Source organism: Myotis lucifugus, unplaced genomic scaffold, assembly GCF_000147115.1.
Source record: "Myotis lucifugus unplaced genomic scaffold, Myoluc2.0 scaffold_11, whole genome shotgun sequence".
NCBI lineage: Eukaryota > Metazoa > Chordata > Mammalia > Chiroptera > Vespertilionidae > Myotis > Myotis lucifugus.
The window spans coordinates 12,171,144-12,196,672 of record NW_005871059.1 but is presented as its reverse complement, the minus strand read 5'-3'; the positions used below and the strand labels follow the sequence as shown (position 1 = coordinate 12,196,672).

At 37.9% G+C, this 25,529-nt stretch overlaps 1 protein-coding gene across 8 annotated transcripts in view; it reads right to left on the bottom strand.

The window, feature by feature from the left end:
- Nucleotides 1-25,529, bottom strand: part of MAP7 (microtubule associated protein 7) — a 132,077-nt gene that overhangs the window by 34,885 nt on the left and 71,663 nt on the right. For 7 of the 8 annotated variants that reach the window (XM_023750209.1, XM_023750211.1, XM_023750208.1 and 4 more), the window contains 3 exons: nt 17,288-17,389; nt 12,888-12,965; nt 855-1,018 (listed from right to left, as the gene is read on the bottom strand). In XM_023750209.1, coding sequence (XP_023605977.1) covers nt 855-1,018; nt 12,888-12,965; nt 17,288-17,389 — 344 coding nt within the window. Of the gene's footprint in view, nt 1-854; nt 1,019-12,887; nt 12,966-17,287; nt 17,390-23,129; nt 23,402-25,529 lie in introns of all 8 variants that reach the window. The other variant, XM_023750213.1, reaches the window with a different exon arrangement.

Genomic DNA, 25,529 nt, shown 5'->3' with positions numbered 1-25,529 from the left:
CTACTGGGAATATGATGTTTTCATGGTAGTGCAGGTCTTACCTTACACAGATATTAAACACATGTGGTACCATGCCTAAAAAATGGAATTTAGAATCTGACTCCACAACTTACTGAATTGTATAACCTTGTATTTTACCCATTCTAATTCTATATCTCCATTTTTGCCAAATTCAAGGGTTGAATAGGGATAAATGAGACAATCTAATATGTGGAAAAAGTTTGTCGATGGTAAAGCCCTATAGAAATCCAATGACTTGGCCTGACTGGTTTGGCTTAGTGGGTAGAGCGTCAGCCTGTGGACTGAAGGGTCTCGGGTTTGATTCTGGTCAAGGGCACATACTTGATCCCCTGAAGGGTTGCAGGCTTGATCCCCGGCACCAGTCAGCGCGCATGTGGGAGGCAACCAATCGATGTGGCTCTCTCACATTGATGTTTCTCTCTCTCTGTCTCTTCCCCTCCCTTCCACTCTCTCTGAAAATCAATGGAGAAAATATCCTCAGGTAAGAATGAACAACAACAACAAAAAACCCCACAAACAAACAAAAAGAGAAATCCAATGACTTGGAGTGGTCTTGATATTTCAGTATAGATTAACTGAACATAAAGAAGTTATAGGTCTAGAGCAGAGAAAATGGGCTTTTAAAGTTTCTGTGGTAATAGGAACAAGCACACTATTCTCTACAAGACTTCCACACCCTAACCTCCTTCCACACTGTGTCTGTCTGTCCAGCTTACTCTGAGACAATTTTGCCACGCGTCTCAGCACCTTAATGGGAAGTTCCATAGCAAGTCCGCTGCATTTCTGCAATAGATGCGCCTCCCATCCATTTCCCAGAGAGAGCGGCACCTTACTTTGTCCTCCTCTAGTCTCTGCCTTCGCTTTTCCTCCACAGCAGCCCTCCTCCGCTCTTCCTTCAGCCTCTGCTCTTCCAACTTCTTCTTCCTCTCTTCCAGGTGCTTTTCGTAGTGCTGCCTGGCTCGCTCTTCTTTTTCTAACCAGAGTATTTCTCTCGCAGCTAGGAAGAAAGACAAGGCGAATCAAACACAGGCCGCTTCAAAACTTGAACAGTTAGGGCTGTGTAAGGGCGTGCACTTAACACATACGGGTTCTTCGGTTTTGTAGTAACCAAGCAGGCCTGTGCTTTCTTCAAATTTTAAGGAAAAAGTACTGTGGTTAATTTTTAGCATTATTTCATATGCTAACAATGAGGTTGAAGAAGATGAATGGAATTCTGCTCTTTGAGAATCCCTACAGTCTTCTAGTTTGATATACAAGGAGTCCCTAAAATCTATATACACTTTGAATAATTATTAATTCCCATAGGTTAAACCCGAAAAGAAAGAACATCAATTGAGCTATCAGCTGATAAAGTATGTATACATTTTTGGGAGACAACCTGTATTATTACTATAGAATTATATATATCAGATGCTCTGCTCTCAAATCTGCTAGTGATAAGATGCCCTAAAAACCAATAGTACTATCTGTCTCTCTCTTTTTAAAAAATGAGATATTCTTCAGATTGAAAATGTGACTACATTTGTTTCAACATAGCACTGGGTCTCTAACAGAATTAAAAGGACTTGGGAGAAAATCCCAAAGATTGATAATTAAAAAAAAAAAGATTGATAGTTAATAAAAGTTTTATTAAATGCCTCACAGACATATCATACTGAGTCAGATAAGCAATGTGAGGGACCAAATCATCAACTGATCTTGTGTCTGAAGGGCTCATAACCTAGTTAGATAAGAAAACATCATGAAATGAATAGAAACACAGAATTCAAAAAAATAGTGTTCAGTGACAAAATGCTTCTTTTCTTCCTTATATATACATGTTCCTTCCTCCTGTTAGGGGAAAATATACAAAACTAATTTTTTAATAAGATGCTTTCTTGAACCATGGTAACTAAACACATCTTTAATATGAGTTACTAACATTGTAGGCAAAAGTATCCAAACAAAATTGAAAGCATAAACCCTGAAACCTGTGGATATGCAATATAATACATCTATTTCTTAACACTTAGCTTTCCAACTACATAGTCTTTGACTTTTATATCCTGTTTGAGGAAAATTTCAGATTCTTTGGGGACATTTATAAATGTAATATATTCCTTTTCTGTAAGAAATCCAAAAGCCAACAAGATAAAATAAGAGATAAACATTTTTATGAAATATTAAATATCTTTAAAAAATGGTAAGGTAAAATAAGAGTTAATCAATTCACATTAATTTTCCTTAAATAATGTTTTTCATCAGACTACTTTCTTGCTCATGAATATTTATTTTACTATTTGCTCATTAAATGTCAAGTCCCCTGATTTCTCAAGTCCTACCTACACTTGGCCTTAATATTGTTATTTGGCCTTACTCTGCAATGCTCTCCATAGTAGCCTTTTCATTCTTAAAGTAGACCTGTCTCCTTACTACACCTTTCAAACAAACCATGTTTCTCCCATATCTTTGCTGCTGTTGTTGTAAGTTACTTAACCTTTCTATGCCTCACTACTGTTAGGATAAATTGTGGATAAATACAGGCCCTTCCTCATAGAATTACTATGAGGATTAAAAGAATAATTTCACTTAACACAGAGTAGTTCTCTGCACTTAGTAAACTTTCAAGAAATATTAGTTATGACTGTCATCTTTGTCATTATCATCATCATGATTTCAATCCAGAAAATTGAATTCGATTCTTAAGGTTGTGTTATCTCAATAGGAATAGACATTACTACAATTATAATTACTTTTAACCCAAATAATCTTTTAAAGGAAGAACATATCTTTATTCCTCTTATCAAGTGCCACTTCCATTTTTTCTACCAGGAAATCAAGATCCTATTGCAGAGCCTTCTTTAAACAATTGTCTTTTTTTAAAACAGTCATACAGAGAATAGGCAAACAATGGTGAAATAAGCAAACAACACTTTCATATTATTGCAGAGTATGCTGGTGAGTGCTAGAATTATTACCAAGTACAGATCATGCAACTTTTTAAAACTGAAGAATAACATATAAAGTATTTCAAGATTTTAATAAGAATTTAAAAATTAATTTATCCTAAGAGGTTTAGCTATTTAAAATATCTCCTAAGGATGCCAGATAATGTGAAAGTCTTAAATCATTAAGAAATGATATTTTTGAACACAAGAAAAATAATCAACAACTGCTGTGGACTGAAGTGTGCCCAGCCCCACACCCCCCATTCATATGTTGAAACCCTAACTACCCAATATGACTGCATTTGGTGACAGGGCCTTTAGGAGGTAAAATGAGGTCATAAGGGTAGGGCCCTAATCCTATAGGATTAGAGGCCTTAAGAGAAGAGACCCCAAGTGCTCTCTGCACCCGACTGTACATGCTTAGATGCTCATTTGAGAACAAAGCAGCCTTCTGCAAGCCAGGAGGAGAGCGCTCATCAGAAACTGAACCCTGCTGGAACCTTGATCTCACACTTTCCAACCTCCAGAACTGTGAGAAAATAAATTTCTGTTGTTTTAACCACCCAGTCTATGGTATTTTGTTATGGCAACCTGAGCAGACAACTCATTCAGTATTTAAATCAACAATCACTAATTTCTTAGAGGCAGCTCTATAAAAGTATAATAGCATGTCCAAAAAGGAACTGTGATGAATATTATTAACCTTTACTGATGTGAAGTTAATATCCCCCCTCCAATTCTGGGCTCATAATATAAAAAGAAATGAAAACCCACTGTAGCCCCCCAAATACTGGACATTAACACGTCAGTCCCACCCTTGAGCTGCTGCCACCAGGATTATATTTTAATGACACTGTGACAGTGTGTCTGCCACACAAAGGGGAGCTCCACTATCAATCTGGACTCCATTTAGAAACACACAGCGACTCTGGTACTGAAAAGAATAAAAAATGAAAAGCAGGGTATTGTAGTGGATAGAGCACGAGGACCTGAGTCCACCCCCCGTCCTGCTTCTGAACAAGAAGTGACTTCTGTGGTCCTGTCTGTCCCCTCAGATTGCTATGGTACCATCTTCCTGACAGAGTGACCAGGTGGGTCCATGGTAACATATAGAGCACTTAGCACAGTGCCATGTATGTAGTAGGGACTCAATACATGTAGGTAATTACAGTGACTGAATCTTTTTGACAATCATATTAATTCCTGTTCTATTGCTAGAGAGAAATTCAGCCAATGGGAAAAACACAGGTGGGACAGAGAACTCAAATGGCGCACGCTGCACTCATGGGCTGGGTGGACTCCCCATTCAGTCACATTCACAATCCACTGCCCAGTCTGGTCCTTCTGCACAGGCTTACCTCTGCGTAGGTGGAGTACAAATTCACTATCAAATGAAGGAAAGAAAACCATGACACTCAGAGAACAGAGTAATATTATCACTTAATCTCTGACACACATACAGCTGCTGTCCTAGTTTCATACTGAGATATACAAGGATATAAATAGGTTACAGGTAACACTGAGTACCAGAATAGCCAGTAATATCCTGAAGAGCCAGAAACTGATAATATCTGAGTTCAGGTACAGATTCTGTCAATGATCATGTGTGACGTTGGGGAAATTACCTAACCCATCTGACTCTAAATTAGAGAGTGTGTACAAAGAGATCTCCAAGCTCTTTTCAATTAATTCCCATGACTCAACTTTTTGTTTTTACCTTTGAGGACATGTGTGGGATTATAATTAGGTTTCTCTTTCTTGCTTTTTATGTTAAAATTTTAAATCTTTGTTCTGTATGTTAATAATGATTGATTACATTCAAGTAAATTTCATTTTAATGTTGCTTTGAAAACATTGACTACATGTGTTAAATAATAACTCTAAGGGAAAAAAAGGGATCTAATGGCTAAACCTAGATCATTAACCCTAGGGAGGGGGCTGTGGAATGGAAAAATAAGAAGAGCATCTGTGCAAGAAATACTGATTAACTTCATTTAATAGTCAGGAAATGAGAATGAAAGGTAATCACCAGTAGTATAGAAAATCACAGCACCACTTTCACATTAATAAGGGGAATCATGGAAATTCAATGCTTGTATCAAACCAACCCCTACCACTAAAGCTACCTCTCCAATAAAAAGGGAAAAAAATAAAGTTAAAAAAAAAGCTAAAAGGAATAAAATCAAGCCTATTACTTACGATTGAGACTTTTAGACCAGGCCAAAACAAAACCATGAAGTTATTTATTGTTGTTTTTTTGTTGTTGTTGTTTTAAACTTACAACAAATTGTCAAATAAAGCATAAAAATAATGAGCAAATAGCTACCAGGCAGGTAAAAACAATGAAATAAATGTAGGAATAATACTACCAGACAAAACGTAATTGAATATCAAATGAGGGGGAAAAAAACCCTCAAACAAGTTAAATAGCTCTCCCAAGATCACATAATCTAAAAGAATTGCAATTTTACTTCAGCTCTGATTCCAAAGCCTGTACTCTCAGGTACCATACAATACTTCCTCCAGAGTCACATCTGTCTGCCTAAAATTTCCACTTGAATTTCCCAGTCAGATCCATCACATAACTGTACTGATTATCTGCATATTCATCCCTACCTCAAACCAGAACCTGCTGTTTTCTGTATTGACAACCGATTTACTTAACTTCCAAAAGCTCTACAAAGGGTCCTCCTCAATTTCTCCCTCATAAAATCAATTATATCTCAATAAAGAAGCTTTTTAAACAAAATTTTTCCCTCATGGATGCTTCAACCTAACTCAACACATCTAAACAAATGACCCTATCATTTTACATCAGAACTGTCTCTAATACTTTGTATCTTCTCTCAACCTTCTCCCCTGGAGGCTAATGGGACTGAGGTGCTGGGACAGGTGAGTACACACGTGGAAGACCTTCCTGATACAATGGGCTGAGGGACCTGCAGATAAGAGAGCCACACAGTGCCAAACCTTCTTATCTTCAGGGCTACCATCATCCTGGTGAGATGTCTTCACCTCTTACTTTGTTCTGACACCCACATGATTTGCAGGTATTATCTTCACAGTCGCTCTGTGAGGTAGACACTGCTATTAAACATTTTATTATGAGAAGTCTGGGACACAGAGAGGTGAGGTAACCTGCCTGACATCTCACAATAAGCCAGTGGTGGAACTGGAATTCAAACTCTGGACTGTCTGACTCTCAAGCACACAATGAGCCATTATACTAAAAGACATGACTTGAAACACCTCCCTAGGACTAAAGTTCCTCCTCTAAATTGGGACAAGTTGCTCACCCATTGGGAAGATCCCGATCTCCTAATGTCACTTTTAGTCTTTATCATTATCTGTTTACAAGACCCTTTACTTTTCAGATTTTAGATCTTTCAGCCTTCAAGGCAAAGTAAATTTGAAAGAAACAAATAATGTCTGCTTGGTCATGATGATTCATTTTATGTTAAACCTTCAGCCTCTGAGTTACCTAACTCATCCCATAACAAGCATTTATTCTTTTCAGTCCTGAGCCTGACTCATGATATAGCTCCTTTGGTATGTGCTGATGTCCATATCCCTCCCACTATCGTGTATTCAGAGCCCATAGATGCTCATACCCTGCCTGACAGCCTTAGGAGCGTTTGTGCCATACATTCATTAAGTGATAACTTCAGGAGACCAGATGCCAAGATTGATCATAGATCTGCCCAAGTTTTATCCAGTAGGAATTTGGATTAGAAAAACTGCTTTCCCAAAGCCCACCCATTTTTATTTTTTTTAGTTTTTATTTTTGGTGCGGGTTTTGTCAAAAGCAATGACTGTCCTAATCAAATAATGTGAAGTATGAAGTCAGGGGCAGTGCCACTTATGACTGTAATCAGAGGTACAGCATTCCTGGTTATTTATTAATTAACCCTAACTTCCCTGTCAACATTTTTGAGATAAACATTCTAAGTCAGATTGAAATGATCACTTATTGCTTGTCTACGCTCTTATTATTAATATACTGCTGTCCTTGAGTTGACAACCCATTGACATTAGAAAGGGAAAAAAAGGCAAAATAAAAAAGCTGTGACTAGAAGGGCAAGGAACTCTGGCGAAATTATCTGAGAAAAGAAAAACAAAACTCAAATATGGTTTAATTGACATATGTTTGAAGGTCAAAATCCTTTGTCTTTTATCTTATTGCTGTTTCTAATATAATACATCTTTTATAGCTCTGAACTTGGCGATAAAATCCAATATAAATGAACTGAATGACAGAATTTATTAGCTCAAAATTTTCATCATGAGCTATATGAGTCAATCACACAATCCTTTGAGAATCTTCCATAATTTTATAGAATCCCTGAAAGTCCTGTAGGGAATGTGACTCTAATGACATCAATAATTTGCATCATCTTCCAAAAGGGAAACCCCGAATCTCCCTAAACACAGAAGACTATTTGTCTGGTGAACATTCCTTAAATATTCTCTTGAGTTTTGTCAGCATACTATAGGACTATTGCTTTTATAACATATATGAAGAACAAGCAGTTTTAAGACACAACTATTTGATAGATTACCTTTGTATATTTGTTCCTCTAAGAATAAGACTTTAAGACTTGCTTAAGAATAAGAATTCAAGACCTGTTTGACTTAACAATTATAAAGACAGGTATTACCTGATAATTTGGCAATGTCTTAACTAATTTGCAGTACACCTGCTGCATTCATCTCTACTTATATTAAAGTGCATAGACTTACGATGCATTTAACATTCAACAAACAGTTGTTAGACACTGACTATGTGTTCTCAGTACTAGGCTATAGAAATAAAATAATGACAGTCCTTTCTCTTATGGAGCTTATATTCCAGTGGGGACTGACAGACATATATGGAACATGTACATGCTTAGATGCTGACACTGTTGAAAAATAGAGAGTGCTAGTGTGAAGTGTGGGTGGGGGAAGGCCTCACTGAAGAGATGGCATTTAAACCACACCTGTACGAGAAGAGGGAATGAGCTATGCAGGTATCTCAGGGAAGCATTCCAGCTGGGACACAGCAATGTAAGTTCCAGAAGGTTGATATTTTCACTTCAATATTCCTGATCCTGGCTCAATAGTAACCACACATTAAATATTAATTGAACAAGTAAGTAAACTAAAATAGCATGAAATTGCTAAAAAAAATAAGAGTGGTGATGGTTAGAATTCCTTTAAGCTACGTAGAATAAAAAATTATACTGTTACACAAATTCTACATGCTCTGATCCTTGTAAATGTTTTTGAAGAAAAATTGGTAACCAGGATCTATTCCTAGTTCATACAGACAGATTATGTACTCAGTGGACTCCAAGGCTGACAAATGATCAATGACATGAAATTTTCTCAAAAAGTTGTCAAAAACTGCTTGCATTTTGCCCTCTTGCTGTGTCAAATGGAGTGGGCACTTGGCACTGCTGCATTGCACTTGAATGGGGAAGTAGTCTAACCCTTCCTTCACATGAGGGTTGCATACGTGCCCAGCTCTGAAATCTCAGGAAGTCCACTGCCAGCATGGAGGGAATAGGGATCGGTTTCACTTAACACCGTCACCATTTGTTGAGGACTTTTAACATGACAATGTCACTACTTGCTGAGGAATTTTAACAGGGATCTTGGTGACCCTGTACAAATTAAAAACATGCTTACCAGCTGATATGGCAGAAAGAAAAGAGGGTCTATTAACTATTCCATTTTTCTAGATTCTTTCGGTTCCTTCCTTAAGCTAAAAATAAAATAAGTGACATTCTATTAAGTGACATTCTATTATTTGATAAGCCCACACAATAAAAAGTACAACCACTGTGTTAATTTGCTACTAAATGTGATAATACATAGTGAAGTGTTTAGAACACTGCTTAATAAACATTGATATTACTGTTTATGAATAATGTTAAGGTATTGTTAATATTAGTACTTATTTAAAAACTAGGGTAAAATAAATAAAAATCAAGAAAATCAGTACATATTTATTACACATCTGCTTATACTTAGCACTGTGCCACATATTGGCATACAAAGAATTGGAAAGCAATGGTTATGCCCTTGAAAAGCTTAAAATATAAACAACCACGGAGGTCTATAAAATCCAACTAAAAAAAGTTCAGTAGAGTATAAAAAGGTGAAAGATAATGAAGACTAAGAAGGTGTCAAAAAGAAAGACTGGTATTAACTGTGACAGAGCTGGACTGATGAAGTACATCAATCAGATAGATTTGGTGACTGAGATACTATAAATGCATTAAGGCCTGGACGAGGATGATAGCATAGGCAGCAAATTTAAACTCATGGATCTGAGATTTATGCTGAAGACAGAGGAAGCCAGTCTTATGAATAAATGGATTAAGGATAAAGGAAGTGTGACAACTTGCACTTACATACTGGGCTAGAGAGACCTGCAGCCTGAGCTAGAGGACTAGGCTGAGTCCAGATTGACCACTGGTAGCTACAAGTGGCTCAACAGGCCAGTGTGGAGACCGGTCAGTGCACAGCATTGAGCCACCAAGGAAGAGAGGTTTTATTCTTCAAAAATCCCCAATGCTAACACAGGTAGAAAGATACCAGTTTCTCTAGCAGCACCAGAAGTATCTAAAATAGCTAAAAGGAATAATTTCTTAGAGCCCCCAAAATACTGGTGCAATTGATCGATAGAGAGAAATGACCCAAAGGAGTAAATTTTGGAGTGAAAGTTGATGAACAATTTAGTTGTATAGAAGGTGAGTTTCAGATAGTGGGAATACATTGACTGCTTTATGAGTAGCTGGAGATGTTGAAACCATGAGAACAAATAAGATTTCCCCCCCATAGGAAAAAAGGAAATTAAAGTTTAGAAGAGAGACGGCAAAAAAGATGCAGAAGTCAAGAGGGAGAAGTTTGAAGAAATGGCCTGAATAGAGTCAGATGGAATAGAATGGTTGAGGCGATTCCTTCATGTATAAGCTTTTAAGGCAGAAAATTAATGCTTTCAGAGTCCAAATGTTCAACCAAAGAGAGAGAACAATCCCAAACATAAAGATTTATGCCTGATTTTATGTGATAAATGGAAAGATAATGTAGAAAGAGCAGGCCACATGACATAATCCTACAATAAAAGCATTGAAGCATGACTCAGAGGTTTAACCCACAGAAAGTCATTAATAAGGCCTCCCATTTGCAATCAGTACAAACATGATATGTCACCAAAAAAACAAACAAAATAAAAAGACCTTTATTCTCTCTACCTTGCTTTTTTTAAAAACGTGGATTAAAAAGAATCTTTCAATGTTAACTTCAACCTACATCCAACAGTGAATAATCAGTTTCACTGGCCAATCACTTTAAATTTTGCTTTGTTGGAATTTCTAGAATGGACCCCCCCCCCCACTTTTTTTTAACTTGAAAAGCTTAAAATTTGAAAGCTTTGTAATACTGCTGTTACCAACTATTTTTTGTTTTCAAAAAAGCACAGTCCAAAGATCTGCTATTCAGTGACAGGCAGTCTCTCACCCCCTTAAAAAAAAATTCAACTGCTCCCATAGCTTCTGCAAAGCACGGTTTATGGGTAGTTCGTCAGGTGTGCCCTTTGATTTTCTTCTAGTGCTAACGATTTTTTAGAAATCACCCTTATGTACTCAAAGGCACAGCTTAAATTAGAGGCTAGACTTTAGATGACTCTTTACAAATATAAGTAGGTGCATTTGCAGAATGCTTATTTGTATATTTAGAAGATTCCAGGGAGCCTCTCAAGACTTAGTTTCTACTATGATGGCTTAAATGGAAAAGAATAAGCAAAAGGACACTTATAAAATTTAAAAATACAATGCAACTAATGCAAATAAAAAATTAGAATTGATCTATTTCATTAAAAGCATGATCCTTAATAACAAAAGAGATGAGATCAGAATTAAGGAAAACTATATTTAACTTGGCAGGGTTAAGAAGAAAGAGAAACACTTGTAGTATATATTGGTTCACCAAAGAAGTAAAATTGTGATATTAGGATAATACAGTAATCTGAAAATTACTTTGACCCATATAATAATCTGAGGAGCATGTTGGATTCCCACCTGTCTTTGCATCACTGCCCTCCAGTCCCTGCCACTTCCGTCTCCCTGGATTACTCTGCTTCGCCCTCTAGTTGGAAGCTCAGGTGGCACCTGACATCCCCAGGCTGGGTTAGGTGCTTCTGTGGTTCTCAACACCCCTTTGCACACCCCTTCAATACCAGCCTGTATTATAATTGCTTTGTGTTCATCTGCTTCCTCACTGGACCGAAACTAGCCCTTGAGGGCTGGGTCTCCACCTTAACTCACCTTTTCAACACAATACCTGACAAATAAAAGTTCTGAATATATAAATTAATGAGTCATGCTTCCTACAAAATAATTAATAATGCATGGCTTTGAAAGACAAAGAAACCAAAGGGAAAAGTATGACTTAATGTGTAAAAGCTAATTCACGATGGGATTTAAGTCATAAAGGAGTAGGCTGATGCTGTTGAGCTACTTCCACTCAAGTAGACATGAATCCACGTTGCAATTCTAAGGAGACATTTAATAGTGTAGGACCTGGTCCCACTGGAATAGGGTGGAAAGTGGAGATGAAGGACACAGTGCAAATACTCAGATGGATCCAAAACCAGCCACCCAGGGCAGTTGTCAGTTTGTTCTTTTTGCTCATCTGGAGTCTCTTCCTGCTTCAGTAACTCTACCTTTTCCCTCTTTCTCAGTTCTGGTCCATCTGTCAAACCAAACTTGACCAGGGGCAGTGGGTACAGTCCACAGACAGTCCTACTCTCCAGGAACCTACCAACCTGCAGAAATCCACAAGGGACAGGGGACTTCAAGACTGGGCCAAAACTCTAGGCACAGCAAGTTGTTGAAATTTGTGTCGAAAAAACAGCAGCAAAAGGAATGACTTCATATGATCATTACGGCAAGGCAGAGAAAGAGACCTGTGTTCAGAGAACATAAATAATGCCAATAGACTTTGAAAACCATATTCTAGGGAATTTCACAAATTTGGGTTCTTGAATAAGAATTTTAAAAAAGATGGGATACAGGGGCTGGGTTTCCCAATTGAAACATGAACTCTTACAAAATAGAACGATTTTGGCAACCTAAGTCAGCCCTAGTCTTAAAATACCCAGACACTTCAGAAACACAGACATACTGACCAGGCAATTCATCTTTTCAACATACATAAAGAGAGGATCCTGTTTTAGCAACTTTGCATAATGGACTGCAAAGTAAAGGAGGGGTTGGCACCGGCATGCTTGCTCTATGTTCTGGAAGACAATGAGGATGATTGCTGAGTGCTCTGATCTCGGTTTCCTGGTAAGCTAGTCCTGGGACCCAGCTCTCTAGGTGATTATATGGCAAATACTGTAGTTGCTAACCTTTCACAAGGGCCTCAGATAACAAAAGAAAAGTCAGAACCCTCAGCATGAGGTCTTGGGCTTTTCCTGGCAGCAAAGTGGCAGCATCTGTCTATAAATTCAACAGTAGCATTATTTTAACATGGAAAGCAGCAAGTGCCCCCTAGCAGTGTCTAGTCTCATAACTGTTCCCATAAAAAAGAACCATATGCTTACTGTCCTTGCATTTTTTAAGTTGTAAAATCTAAGCTGAGCCATTATGGCTTTCATATATACATTTCCACCAGTGTCACATTAAACTGTGATTACCATATAAGAAGACGTGCAAATGACCTTAATCCTGGGCCAGACTTGACGGTCGCTTAAAACTTGGCCCTGTGTTTATATCACATACTAAATTCTGTTTCACAATTAATTTGCAAAACTCATAAAGGCATGCTAGAGAGCATGGTTATTATAGTGATGTCCATTTGCTTAATGTTACGTGTCCATCTAGAGGGGAGAAAGTACCATTTCAACAACAGTGTTCCTTAAAGACCAAGCGAGGGTTAGAAATATAGTACCTAGCTGCTTTTCCCGTTCCTCACGCCGCTCCCGGGCCAGTCGCTGCCGGTCATCAACCCGCAGCACAGGTGGAGGGTCTGAAAATGAGATAAAAAACATGAGAGGATGAACTAATTAAATACACAGATAAGTATCTTTTTATTCAGTAAACTTGATAAATAATATAATGCTACATCTTATAATTCGTACATACAACTATACTTCCAGGGATAGACTTTGCTAGAATTTTTTGAGAGTTTCCTAGCATCTTTCTTCTATTTAAAAACATTATAGCCCTGGCTGGGTGGCTCAGTTGGTTAGAGCATCATTCCAATATTCCAGGATTACATGCTCGATACCTAGTCAGGGCACATATAAGAATCAACCAATAAATGCATAAATAAGTGGAACAACAAATTTATGTTTCTCTTGCTTTTTCTCTCTTCCTTCCTCTCTCTCCCTCAATCATTATAAAAACATTACAAAGGAGAGTAAATCCTAAGAGTTCTCATCACAAGGAAAAAGATCCTGTTTTTTATATCTATAGGGTGTCCCAAAAAACATATACATACACTTTGAATAATTATAAAGGCAGTGCTTATTAAAATACATTTCATTTTCAAAATTGTGTATACATTTTTTTGGATACCCACTATATAAGATGATGAATGTTAACTAAATGTATTGTGGTAATCATTTCCTAATATATGTAAGTCATTATGTTGTACACTTTAAACTTACACAGTGCTACATATCGATTATATCTCAATAAAAATAAAATCAAAAGACACATGGCAAACTAATATGTAGAAACATAACACAACTGTAGCCTTTTGGCTATTTTCATCAAACAATATGTATGACGTTTTGTGTTCCTAAGCTACTGAACTTCTATTATTTTTTATGCTTTAAATGTCTATTCCTTAATAACAAATAGAATCCCAGTACAGTTATTCTGAATAGACATTCACCAATTGGATGTGAGAACCCGGCTTGCAGTCAGATAGGTTGAGTTCAGTTCCTGAACTGTCACTCACTCACAGAGCTACTTATCCACTTCTCTCTCAAGCTATGACTTGGGTTTCATGGGTCTTTACTTTTTACCTATAAAATAAAGACACAATAGAACCTATCTCACATCACTGTAAGGATTAAATAAAATAATTCTGTACCAATGTTAGTATAGTGCCTAGCACATGATAAGTCTCAGTAAATTCATTCATTTACTGAACATATGAAAATAATTTAACATTATGACCATCCCACATTGTTTCCCAATAGACCTAACATTGTCAGAATAAAATTAAGTTACTGATTCTCAGAAGGAAACGTTTTAAGAGAAAATAGAACTTTGGTATAAATAACTTGCAACTGTACTCTGCATTCAATCTCCAATCTATGATGATTAAAAAGTACAGTGACTACCCAAACTGGGGCACTTTTACAAGTGAAAGGGAGTGCTAGTAATAGTCTGTCTTCGATGACATGCATACACCTGGACTGTCTGGCACAAACTGGAACTGAAGAATGATTCTCAAAGATCAAGCAAGCCAGCCCACATCTGCAAGACTTCTATCTGAACAACTACTATTTATACGATAAATAACTTCTCTTAGGGCTTTGCATTTTACACAGCACTTTCACATATATTATTTTACTCTTCACACAAATCCTATGAATTAGCCAAGCATTTATTCATTCAGTGAAGAGTTATTCTACCTATTTTCCAAAGAGAAAACGGAGGCTATAGGACTAAGGGAGACGGCACAGTTAAGTGTCCAAGTTAGGACACTTAAAATCAGATCTCTAACTCAATTCTGTGCGAATGGCCTGATGGAGCAGTGAGGAGCTGCAAGATCCCAAGTCAGGCATTCCTCTGTGAGGAAAAATTATTTAGAAATAATTAAGTAGAATTAAGTTTCAGTGACTCTTTTAAAGACCTGTGGTGGAGGGTTGGGAAAGAATAGGGATTAAGAGGGATGTTTAATGAACTTGAATTTCCGCTTTTCTCAGGTACATATAGTTCATGAAGAAAATGCAATTTTCTCTTCTAATTGGGTCAAACTCTTAATCATTTGGAAGCAGCTGATGGAGTTATAAAGAACCATCTCCCACTTCTGTAGACGTGGACAGTTCTGTGACTTTGCAAATTGTCTCTTTTGGTCTGGGTTCAAGCATTCACCGCTGAGAACACTGGCCCTTCTGGATAACCCGAGACACCATGTGCCCATACTTACAAAAACACCACAAGGGCTTTCCGTTCATGCTTCAAAGATAAAAGATGAACAACCTGAATGTGAACAGATGCTTTCTAAATCAAAGACATGTTCTAGAGTTTTCTAATGGGTTTAAATTCTCACAAAGTACAGAAGGGAAGGAAATGAAAATTTACTGGGTTAAAAGGGCCCCCAAGAAATCATTTATTTGGTCAGGATGCCCATGTCTGGTTAGGGCAATATTCAAAATATCTCCAAATTGAGCAAGTATTTTTTTTTTCTTTTCAAGTTCTAGAGAATGAAAATTAACAACTTACTCTACACAGACATTCCCATGTCTCATATCCGCTAAAATGAAAGGGTTTTACTCAAGCCTAGTCCTCCAACATGGAACCTCTTATATGATCGTTTGGAGATATGCAGGAAAATAACATGATGGTTTTAAAAATAACAGCCTTTTTGGTACCTTTGCTTATCTCTATATACAAGAAAGCAGACATAAGAATGCTTAAAATATACAACTAACCTGAAATGAAATGTCTCCTCATTTAACCTGACTTTAGCAACTTCAATGAAATGGCTCTATAAAGAGATGGCCAATTGGGGTGGAGAGTTTTTGGCATCTGTGCTTTCTCTGCACTCTATGCAGATGTGTCTTGTCACACTGGAAATTCTGTGTTAGAAAGTATCTATTCACATATTAGTTTACTCCACCACAATGCCAACTAGAGGATAGGGATTGTGTCTTTTAATAATATACTCTTAGTACCTACACAATGCTAACACCAGATGAATAAATGAGTCCTTGGGATATAGAAGTATAAATTGCACAGTCAAAAATGGAAGAAATTTTCATTGAAAATTTCAGAATGGTATAAAAATTGATTAGAATTGATTGAATGGTAGAAAGAAATCATAAGTGATTGTTGATAGGGAGTACAAGGGGAAAATAGTATAAACCATTTAGTTATATTCAATTCTCATGGCAAAACCAATGGGTTTTCATACTAAAGAACTTTTACTTCCACAAGGATGCTCACTTGAATATAAGGAACAAAAGCCCTCCAGAATAATCCCGGTGAAGATAGGGGTCTCATTGTTTTGTTCATACACTATCTCTCACAGTCCCAGGCATAGAACAATACATACAATTATAATTAGATGGTGGGTGGATAGATGGATGGATAAATGAAAGAATGGAAAGGCAAAACAACTAAATGGGGAAATCTCAGCTTGCTAATTGAAATGCCATTGAAGGCTACTCATGCAATATTTGTAATAGTATTACTTCTTCTTCTTTCTTCTAAGTGACCAGCCGATTTACGTCTTATTTAAAAGTGTCTTATGTAAGACCTTTTCCATATGGGCAAAAGCTCCACAAATGTAGATATAACGGAGGATGTTTCCTATGAGGCTATATGCAATTATCTCTAGTTTATTATTATTATTTTAATTTATTTATGTTTATTGATATTATCTCACTGATTCCCTGGTCTTGAGTAACTTTGGCCTTGGAAGCAGCATGGAGTAGACTTCCAAGACTCTCATATTCATTTTGCCTTTACCTTCCTTTGATTATCTCTCATCATCATACTGTACATTAGTCTCTCCCAAGGACCACACAATGGTTGTTGGATACCTGGAAGCAAATGCATTGTCTATCCAACTGTTTGTATTATGTTTACAGACCGCTTCTTTGGATCACCGAATGGAACAGACTATGAATCATAGGTTTTTAAATGAAATTACAGTGTAGCTGTACAATCATTGTAGGGATTGGTGAACAAAAACCTAATTCTATACCAGCTTTGTTATGTGTAAAGATTTTCTTAAATGGTTTTGAAAAAGTCAGAAAAGTGATATGCAATAATGCTGGGCATACTGAAATGTGTCATATCTATCACTTCAAACAGGATAGTAAAATTATTACCTCTTATACACTGCTTGACAGTAAACAGTGCATCCACATACACCATCTCACTGACTGTCAAAATGATTCTGAGAGGTAAATAGGGAATGCCTATGAATTTCCATTTTAAAAAGAGAAAATCAAGGCTTTGAGAGGTTCTCTAACAAACTCGTACAAGTCAGTATGAGCATGTGTTCTGGTGGCAGAACTGGAACCATGCTCCCCTACATCCTAGCATGTCTTCAAGGTTTTGGGGATAACCTCCCGTTTCCGCAGCAAATGCAATGCATCATACCTGGCTTATTTCCTGCGTGGTTGCTATTTTGTCCTGAAATAGCAGAGGGCGGCCGGTTGGAGGCAGCAGTTTTCTTCTCATGTACTTTGTAGCTGTCAGGAGCTACACAGATGAGACAAAAGAGAAAACACATATTTACTTGCTTAAAATTTATTCAGAAACTTTCACCTATTCAATATTTTCCTGTTAACCTTTGCATCGGCTACTAGGCTAGATTTAGGAAAGAAAAAAAAAAAGATGACGCAGTTACAATCCTTGCCCTCAAGGCACATGCTGTTCGTAGGGAAGGACACATCCAACAAGCAACAGCCTGTGTGTAAGGAGCCAATCCTGTAGCTGTGTCACGTTCATGGGTCTGTGAAGCCGTTTACCCTGCTGTCCCAGCTTTCACATAAAACAACCGTGTGGAAACATGATTGGAATCTAAAACCTCTGATCTTAGTTCTTACAAAGTTCATGTGTTAGGCAGCAAAAAATTCCAAGAACACAACCAAGTAGGTCACCAAAAGGGAACCGGGATATAGAATGTACTATGGTTTTGAAAAAGCATCAGACAGGAGTTCAACAGCAAAGACTATTAAAGAGACTGAGGGGAGTGTATTCTAGGAAAGGAATGAAGGGCAGTAATACCAGGCAGTTCTCTGGTTATATAAAGTATAGGGTTCTCCAGGACCAAACAATTTTTCTTTACCTGTATTACTTTATTTAACATATGTCCAGAGGGTATTTAAAGATGTTTGCTACACTTATAGACTGAAATCATGTCAACAACCAAGCCCTCGCTGTGGCTCAGCGGTTAGAGCGTCAGCCTACACAGCTCTCATCCCACTTAGAGTAAAACACAAGGTCTCTATCATGGCCTAGACGCAGTGGTTGGCAAACTGTGGCTCGGCAAACCGTGGCTTGCGAGCCACATGCGGCTCTTTGGCCCCTTCAGTGTGGCTCTTCCACAAAATACTGACTTCTGCGCATGGGCCACGAAGTTTCAATCGCACTGTACGTGTGCGCCCGCACGTGGTATTTTGTGGAAGAGCCACACTGAAGGGGCCAAAGAGCCACCTATGGCTCGAGAGCCGCGGTTTGCCGACCACGGGCCTAGAGGGTACTATACGGTACAGCCTTTACCTTGTACCACTTTCCCTTTATCTGCCCTATGCATACTGACCAACTCAGTCCATCTCAGAGCCTTTGCAATTACCTGAAGTGTTTTCCCAGTTATCAACATGGATCTCTCCTTCACTTTCTTGGGGTCACTGCTCAAAGGTGACATGAAAGACTCCCCCTGACCTGTCTGAACTAGCACCCCATCACTCATCACTGCCCTCTTCTCCTTATCCTGCTGTTCATAGCCCTTGCCTCCTGACTACTTCCTTTCCATTAGGCTGATATTGTCTACAAAACAGAAATCATTTGCTCAAGGGTTTTAAACCTGAAAGGATGTGATCATTATTGTGCTTCAAGAAGACTAAATTTAAAAATGTGACCCAAGATGTACTAAAAAAAATTACTAAATTTACAAAGTTTACCTTTGATCTCTGAATGGGGAATATATTGAATTTTTATGGCTCTCTCTCAATTACATATACTATTAGCTAGCATGGAAAATCAGACTAAATAGTAAAAAATATCTCATGCAACTTAAATATTGCTCAGTTTCTATTTATTGGCATTACATGCTCAAGCAAACATGGATTGGTTTAACTTTTATCCAATTGAGCTTTCTTTGCCTTATTTTCAGGGAAAGGTCTATAAAGATACAGTAAGAGAATGGGCAGGCTGCTAATAAACAGCAAAAGGTCTCAAATTAGTGTTTTCTGGTAGGATTTTGCCACTTGAGGAAATTTTACCAGGAGATTCACCACTGGAAAAAGGCTGTGTTCTGTGTGTACACACTTAACGCTGGGGGATGGGGACACATCAAGGGGAGCATGAGTGAAGCCAGGATCGGCTCTGACTCTGACCCAGAATGGAAATCAGAAAGTGCGATGGCTTCTGTGATACCAAAAACGAGTTGCCAGCTGTCACCACGGAGCAGGTGAAGCCCATCCTAGCTAGTCCTGCCTATAGTCTCACAACTTTAGAGGCAGCCCCTAAAGATCAAAAATTGACTGTACTTGGAAACTTTGCCCTTATTCTGCAAAAGTTAATCTTTTAAAACTGCTCATAAAGAAGTTAATAATTAAGAAAGATAAACAGAAAGGAGTGCCACCCAGATTTGGAGTGCTTTCATTATAATTAGTAAGCTGTTTAGGGATCTTCTACTTATTATTTTTAATTAACTGAAAGATAATTAGGACCACTTGTTTAAACTATATTTCAAATGTATTCATTTCTTTCTTGCCTTATTATATTTGACATAATTTAAACTTTCTCTGGTAATTGAGTATCTGCACTGCCCCAGGTCCTGATTATTTTTTAATGTTTTTATTGGGGGTCGAATGACCCTTTCACAGGGATCGCCTAAGACCATAGGAAAACACATATATAATTACATATTGTTTTTGTGATTAATCACTATGCTTTAATTATGTTCAATTTGTAACAATGAAAATACATCCTGCATATCAGATATTTACATTACGATTCATAACAGTAGCAAAATTACAGTTACGAAGTAGCAACGAAAATAATTTATGGTTGGCGGTCACCACAACATGAGGAACTGCATTAAAGGGTCATGGCATTAGGAAGGTTGAGAACCACTGCCCTAACTGAATATTATGTCACAGTGGGACACAAAGGAGATTAAAAAGACCACAACATGCCCTAGCTGGTTTGGCTCAGTGCATAGAGCATCAGTCAGCCTGTGGACTGAAAGGTCTCAGGTTTGGTTCCAGTCAAGGGCACATGCCTGGGTTTCGGGCTCAATCCCCAGTAGGGGGCGTGCAGGAGGCAGCTGATCAATAATTCTCTCTCATTGATGTTTCTATTTCTCTCTCACTCTCCTTTCCTCTCTGAAATCAATAAAAACATTAAAAAAAAGAAGACCATAGCACATTCAGTACAAGTGACTTTTCCGAATAATCCCTGATAATTTTTGGTTGAAATTCACTTTATTGTCTTGAACCTCAAATGTAAAAAATAAATTGCAATTAAACTAGAGGTCTGGCTACTTGGATTCCAATTTATTTATATCTGTCTTTTATTGGATCCACTCTAATCGAACATCTATCTACTCACTTATTATAATCTGAATCTCAGAAATTCATTTCTATCCCAGAACACCCTCTGGGGCCTACTCAAGACAATTTTTGAAATCTATTTTAAGATTTTTTTATGTTCATGTAAAACAGGTTAAATTTAGTAAAATAAAGGGAATTTAAAAATTGTCAGCTGTTTAGTCCAAGATTATATACTGCTAATTTCTTACCATTCAGTTGGATATTTATTTAGTTTTCAAGCTATCTTTCCACATTTTATGTTTTTTTTCTCTCTTTTATTACTGTAAGATTCCTTATTTCTGCAAAAACCTCTCTGGTTAACACTCTATTTTGGTAAGAGGGAAGATACAGACTCAAAGAGACCTGCGTTCAAATATGAGCCCTGTTACTTACTAACTGAATGACCTTCAGAAAGTTTCTTAACTTCTCTGAGTAGGTAGTAAAGGGGTGAGACTGTGTAACTCGCAGGGTTGTTGGGAGGATTCATTGAGAAGATGTATGCTAAAAGTCTATCATAGGGCTTGGCACACAGCAGGGATTAACAGCCATTCAGTCCAACTACATCTTTTATGTTCTTCCATCGAGGTGCCGGGCCTCACACACCCACAGCTTCTGTGCGGTGTAGGCGTCTGGAGGTTAGTGGGGTATACGCGCTTTCAAGTCAGCAGACCTGGCTCTGCCGTTTAAAACTGTGAAGCCTCAGTGTACCCCTTATCCTCAGTCCTAATCCCCATCTGTAGAGCCCGAAAACACACTTACTTTCAGAGTCGTGAAAATTAAATGAGACGGCCAGACCCGTGGTAGGCTCACTAAATGGTAAAATGTGCTTTTTGCTCTCTATTTATTTCCTGTGCAACGGTGGGGCAGTGGGTTCCTATTTCCACACAAACAGGGAGAGCAAGTTTATGTAACTTGGTGACAGTGGTCCTGGGAGCAAGGTGCCAGTGAGGCAGGAAGGTCTGGCCCGGCTGCTGGGTTCAGGGGTTTTCAGCTCAGCCACAGCCCTCAGGTAGGCTACACTGACTGGGAGGTTTTAGGATACCCTAGTTTGGAAGGAGGTAATCAGCAGTCTTTCTGAGACTTAGCAAGATGACAGTTTTCTGAGATTTAATGGCCTTCAAGTTATCACATTAAGTAAATATAAGCCTTAAAAAAAACCCCTTCATCATAATGAGAAAATAAAAACTTATGAGAGACTTTCTTTTTTTCTTTTTCTTTTTTCTCTCTTTTTTTTAAATGAAGTGCAGGGACTTTCATGGCTCAAGAACACAGTGAGAACACGAATTTATTCATGTAAGATCTCCAACATTTAAATACCTGGAAATGCTAGGTAAGCAGCAGATAGGATCACATATACCATTTTTAAATTTGCCATTAAAATATAAATGACTCAGGTGACTGCCCAATAGTTGAATCTCTTTCCTTCATTTTTTAAAAACAGAGAACTTAGCCACATACTATGATACTCAATAAGTCTTCGCCTGCTGCATAAAATCTTTATTGATCTTCCGGCTAGCTTGAAAGCTTTATTCCATTAGCGTCATGTGTGCATGTTGGAGAACAGACAAGAGGAAGGATACAGAGAAGCACCCTGGTGGTCTGGGACTGTCTCTAAATCATTCTGAGCAAAACACAGAGGCAGCAGACATACAGGTCTCTCATCTAGTAAAAATCCTGCAGCTCCAATGGGTGCCCCAACGTGCCTCAATGCTCCACATCCTCCATAACTCACTGCATTCCGTACAACGTCCTCCTATGAAAGTCATGGGCTTCTCACTGCTTAGTTCCTATTGTCTGCTTGAAGTGTCTTCTCTCAATTGATCAAAATAATGAGTCCAACAAATGCTTCATTTAGTGAAAAGTCTTTTTTTAAAAATATATATCTTTATTGATTTCAGAGAGGAAAGGAGAGGGAGAGAGAGAAACATGATGACAGAGAGAATTGTTGATTGGCTGCCTCCTGCACACCCCCTCCTGGGAATCAAGCCCACAACTGAGGCATGTGCTGTTGGCCGGATTCAAACCTGGAACCTTTCAGTCTGCAGGCTGACACTCTATCCACTGAGCCAAACCAGCTAGGGCTAGTGAAAAGTCTTATTAGAGTAATAAGACTTCAGAGGTCATCTTAAGTTCAAACCTCACTGATGTGTGGTTTTCACACCCACAAGGATAATGTATCTCTGTCACTATCTTAAACAAAATGTGGAATGTAGGTGGGGAAATAGAGAAAGATTCACCCCCAGCTCTGCATGGGTTCTTCTTGGACTTTGTGGATACACCGCCCCCAGGCGACACACACAGCTCTGGGAGAATAAATGAGAAGGCAGACCTAGACTTTCAGCCACATGCGACTGCCATCTTTTGCAGTAAGAAAGGCCGACTATTGCAACTTCAAGTTTCAATCTCATAATTTTGATCTGTCTATGAAGAAAAGAGTTATCATGGCAGGACTGAGAGTGCTATCCTTAGACATGCTTGATTTTGCTACCGTGAATCCTAGCCACAAGCGTGACCATCTGCTGAGTTCCGAGTCTTCCTAGTGATCACAGGACCTGGAGTGGTCTTGGGGGATCTCCAACACCCTAACCAATAGGTGACTCGAGAATTTGGCTGCAGAATACTGTGATGGCAATTGAAGAATGTTACAGTTTAAAATCATAATATAATTCAGGGTGTTTCACCTAAAAGTTTCTACTTCATAATCCTTTTGCTTGTTTGCTTGACATTTCATTTTTCTTCTGATATAGCTGCCAGGAGTGTTGTAATATTTGAATCATAGATAGTAAATATTTTATCCACTGTTACTTGTGCAAGTTGCATTAGAACAAGGAGGACATAATGCACTCTCGTAATTCCTAATGACTTTTCCGATTATTCCACATGATGGAGAGCTTGCCCTTAGTTTAAATTCTTCATTGTTACATGTGAAGTTGCGCAGTAATGATCAAAGCTCCTGGAAGTTAGCATCAGAAAAGAAAGAAAATGTTTAATGAAATTCTAAAGTGGTTTTGACATTGTATCAGGCAAGACTTAAAATCAAATGACTGTTTTTGCAGTACATAATAGAAAGGTCTGCCCAGTATGACTTGTAGTACCTCGGGAATTTGAGTGATATACTCCACAGACAACAGTATCCGACTTACACTGCTTGGGGAAAAGCATGCGAGCATTAGGCCTCTCCTGGAAACATCAGAAAGGCTACAGAGCAGGCAGGTCAGCTTTGAGAGATGTGGAAACCCCAATCTTTTCCCAAAGCAATTTCATAGATTTGTTTTTGATAATCTGTTTGTTCAAAAGGCAAAGAAATATCCATCTTTACTGAAATAGAGGAAAGCATATTTCAGAAAAACACATGTTCCATATATTTATTGGGAACTATTGGGAATCACTTCTTAAGCTGATATGTTTAGCCGACAGGAGTAAATACACACACTTGAAATTCAACCACAAAGGCTTTTATCTAAAAACAAACAAAAAATAAATACAACAAACAAAAACCTTCCTTCAGCCAGATGGCAACACTATAAATAGAACAGAAAATGCTGTGTTTTCCACCTGCATTAATATAAACCAGATTAAAAGGCAAGCTGTCCTGTCCCCACGGGTGACGCACTTTCCTGGAGACTTATCACCAGTCACAATGCTAGCTGCTCCACAAATGATCTCTGCCCCATAATATGAGTAAGGCTTATGACTAAGCAAAGCACAGAGCAAAGTACAGAAAAGAGGGGGAAAGCCTAACCATATTAAAAGTTTTCCAGTTACACTGAGAAATGGTAAATTACAGAGATGTAGTTAATTGTCCAAATTTCAACAGCTGGATAGGGAGTTTATCAAATTAGACCCAATTCAATTAAATACAATGTGTAATTAAAAGCAACTAGTTAAATAACTTGGGAAAGAAAAATAATTAGAATTCAATTTTATTGTAATCAGCTTAAACTAACCAACTAAAAGAAGTTGTTTTTACTTTTAACAGGATAATATTTTACTTTAAAGAAAGCTAAGACTTAGCTGGTTTGGCTCAGTGGATGGAGCGTCTGCCTGTGGACTGAAGGGTCCTGGGTTCGTTTCTGGTCACGGGCACATGCCCGGGTTTGTGGGCTTGATCCCCAGTTGGGGACATGCAGGAGGCAGCCAATCGGTGATTCTCTCTCATCATTGATGTTTCTATCTCTCTCTCCCTCTTCCTTCCTCTCTGAAATCAATAAAAATATATTTTTAAAAAAGAAAGCTAAAATGGCTAATGCCAGTATTTTACAAAATGACTATCATAGGCCACAAAACAGAAAAGGTAGCAAGTGCAAAATAAAATGATCAAGGTAGAAAATGGACAGTTCTTAAAGAGTCCGAATAAGCAGTGGAGTCCGTTTTAAATATCAGTTTTGCAAAGAAATGTGACTGTAACTTTAATTCCATATTAGTTGCCTGAATGAGTTTAATCTGTGAAATAAAGACACATATACACAACTGCAGAATATCAATAATTAATCATTCCTCCTCTGCAGAAAATATAGTAAATACTTAGCTTTAAACTTTCTTATGTAAACTCTGAAACACTAAATAGGAATGAGTGATAAATAATGAAAGGGCACATTTATTCCAATTCATTTCACGTTACCACTGAACATTTAACTTACAGGTGGTTTAAAATTATGGGCCAACCCAGTCTCACATGCTGCTCTATGCTGCAGTCATTTCTACATTTCTCCTCTCTCATTGGAACACCAGCCTCACCCTCACTCCAACTATTTAAATACAATCTGTCTTTTTTTCTTAAAAAAATGAAACAAAACACCTTGAATTGGTCATCACAAAATAGTCACGGGGATGTAAAGTACAGCATAGGGAATATAGTCAATAATATTATATTGACTATGTACGGTGCCAGATGGATACTTTAAATATCAGGGGGAACACTTTGCAAAGTATATGATTGTCTAACCATTACGCTTATACCTGAAGCCAAAACAAAATAAGACTGAATGTAAAGTGGAATTGAAAAGTAAAAAGTAGCCTTAAATTTTTAGAGCAGTTTTAGGTTTACAGAAAAACTGAGCAGAAAGCATAGGGTTCCCATG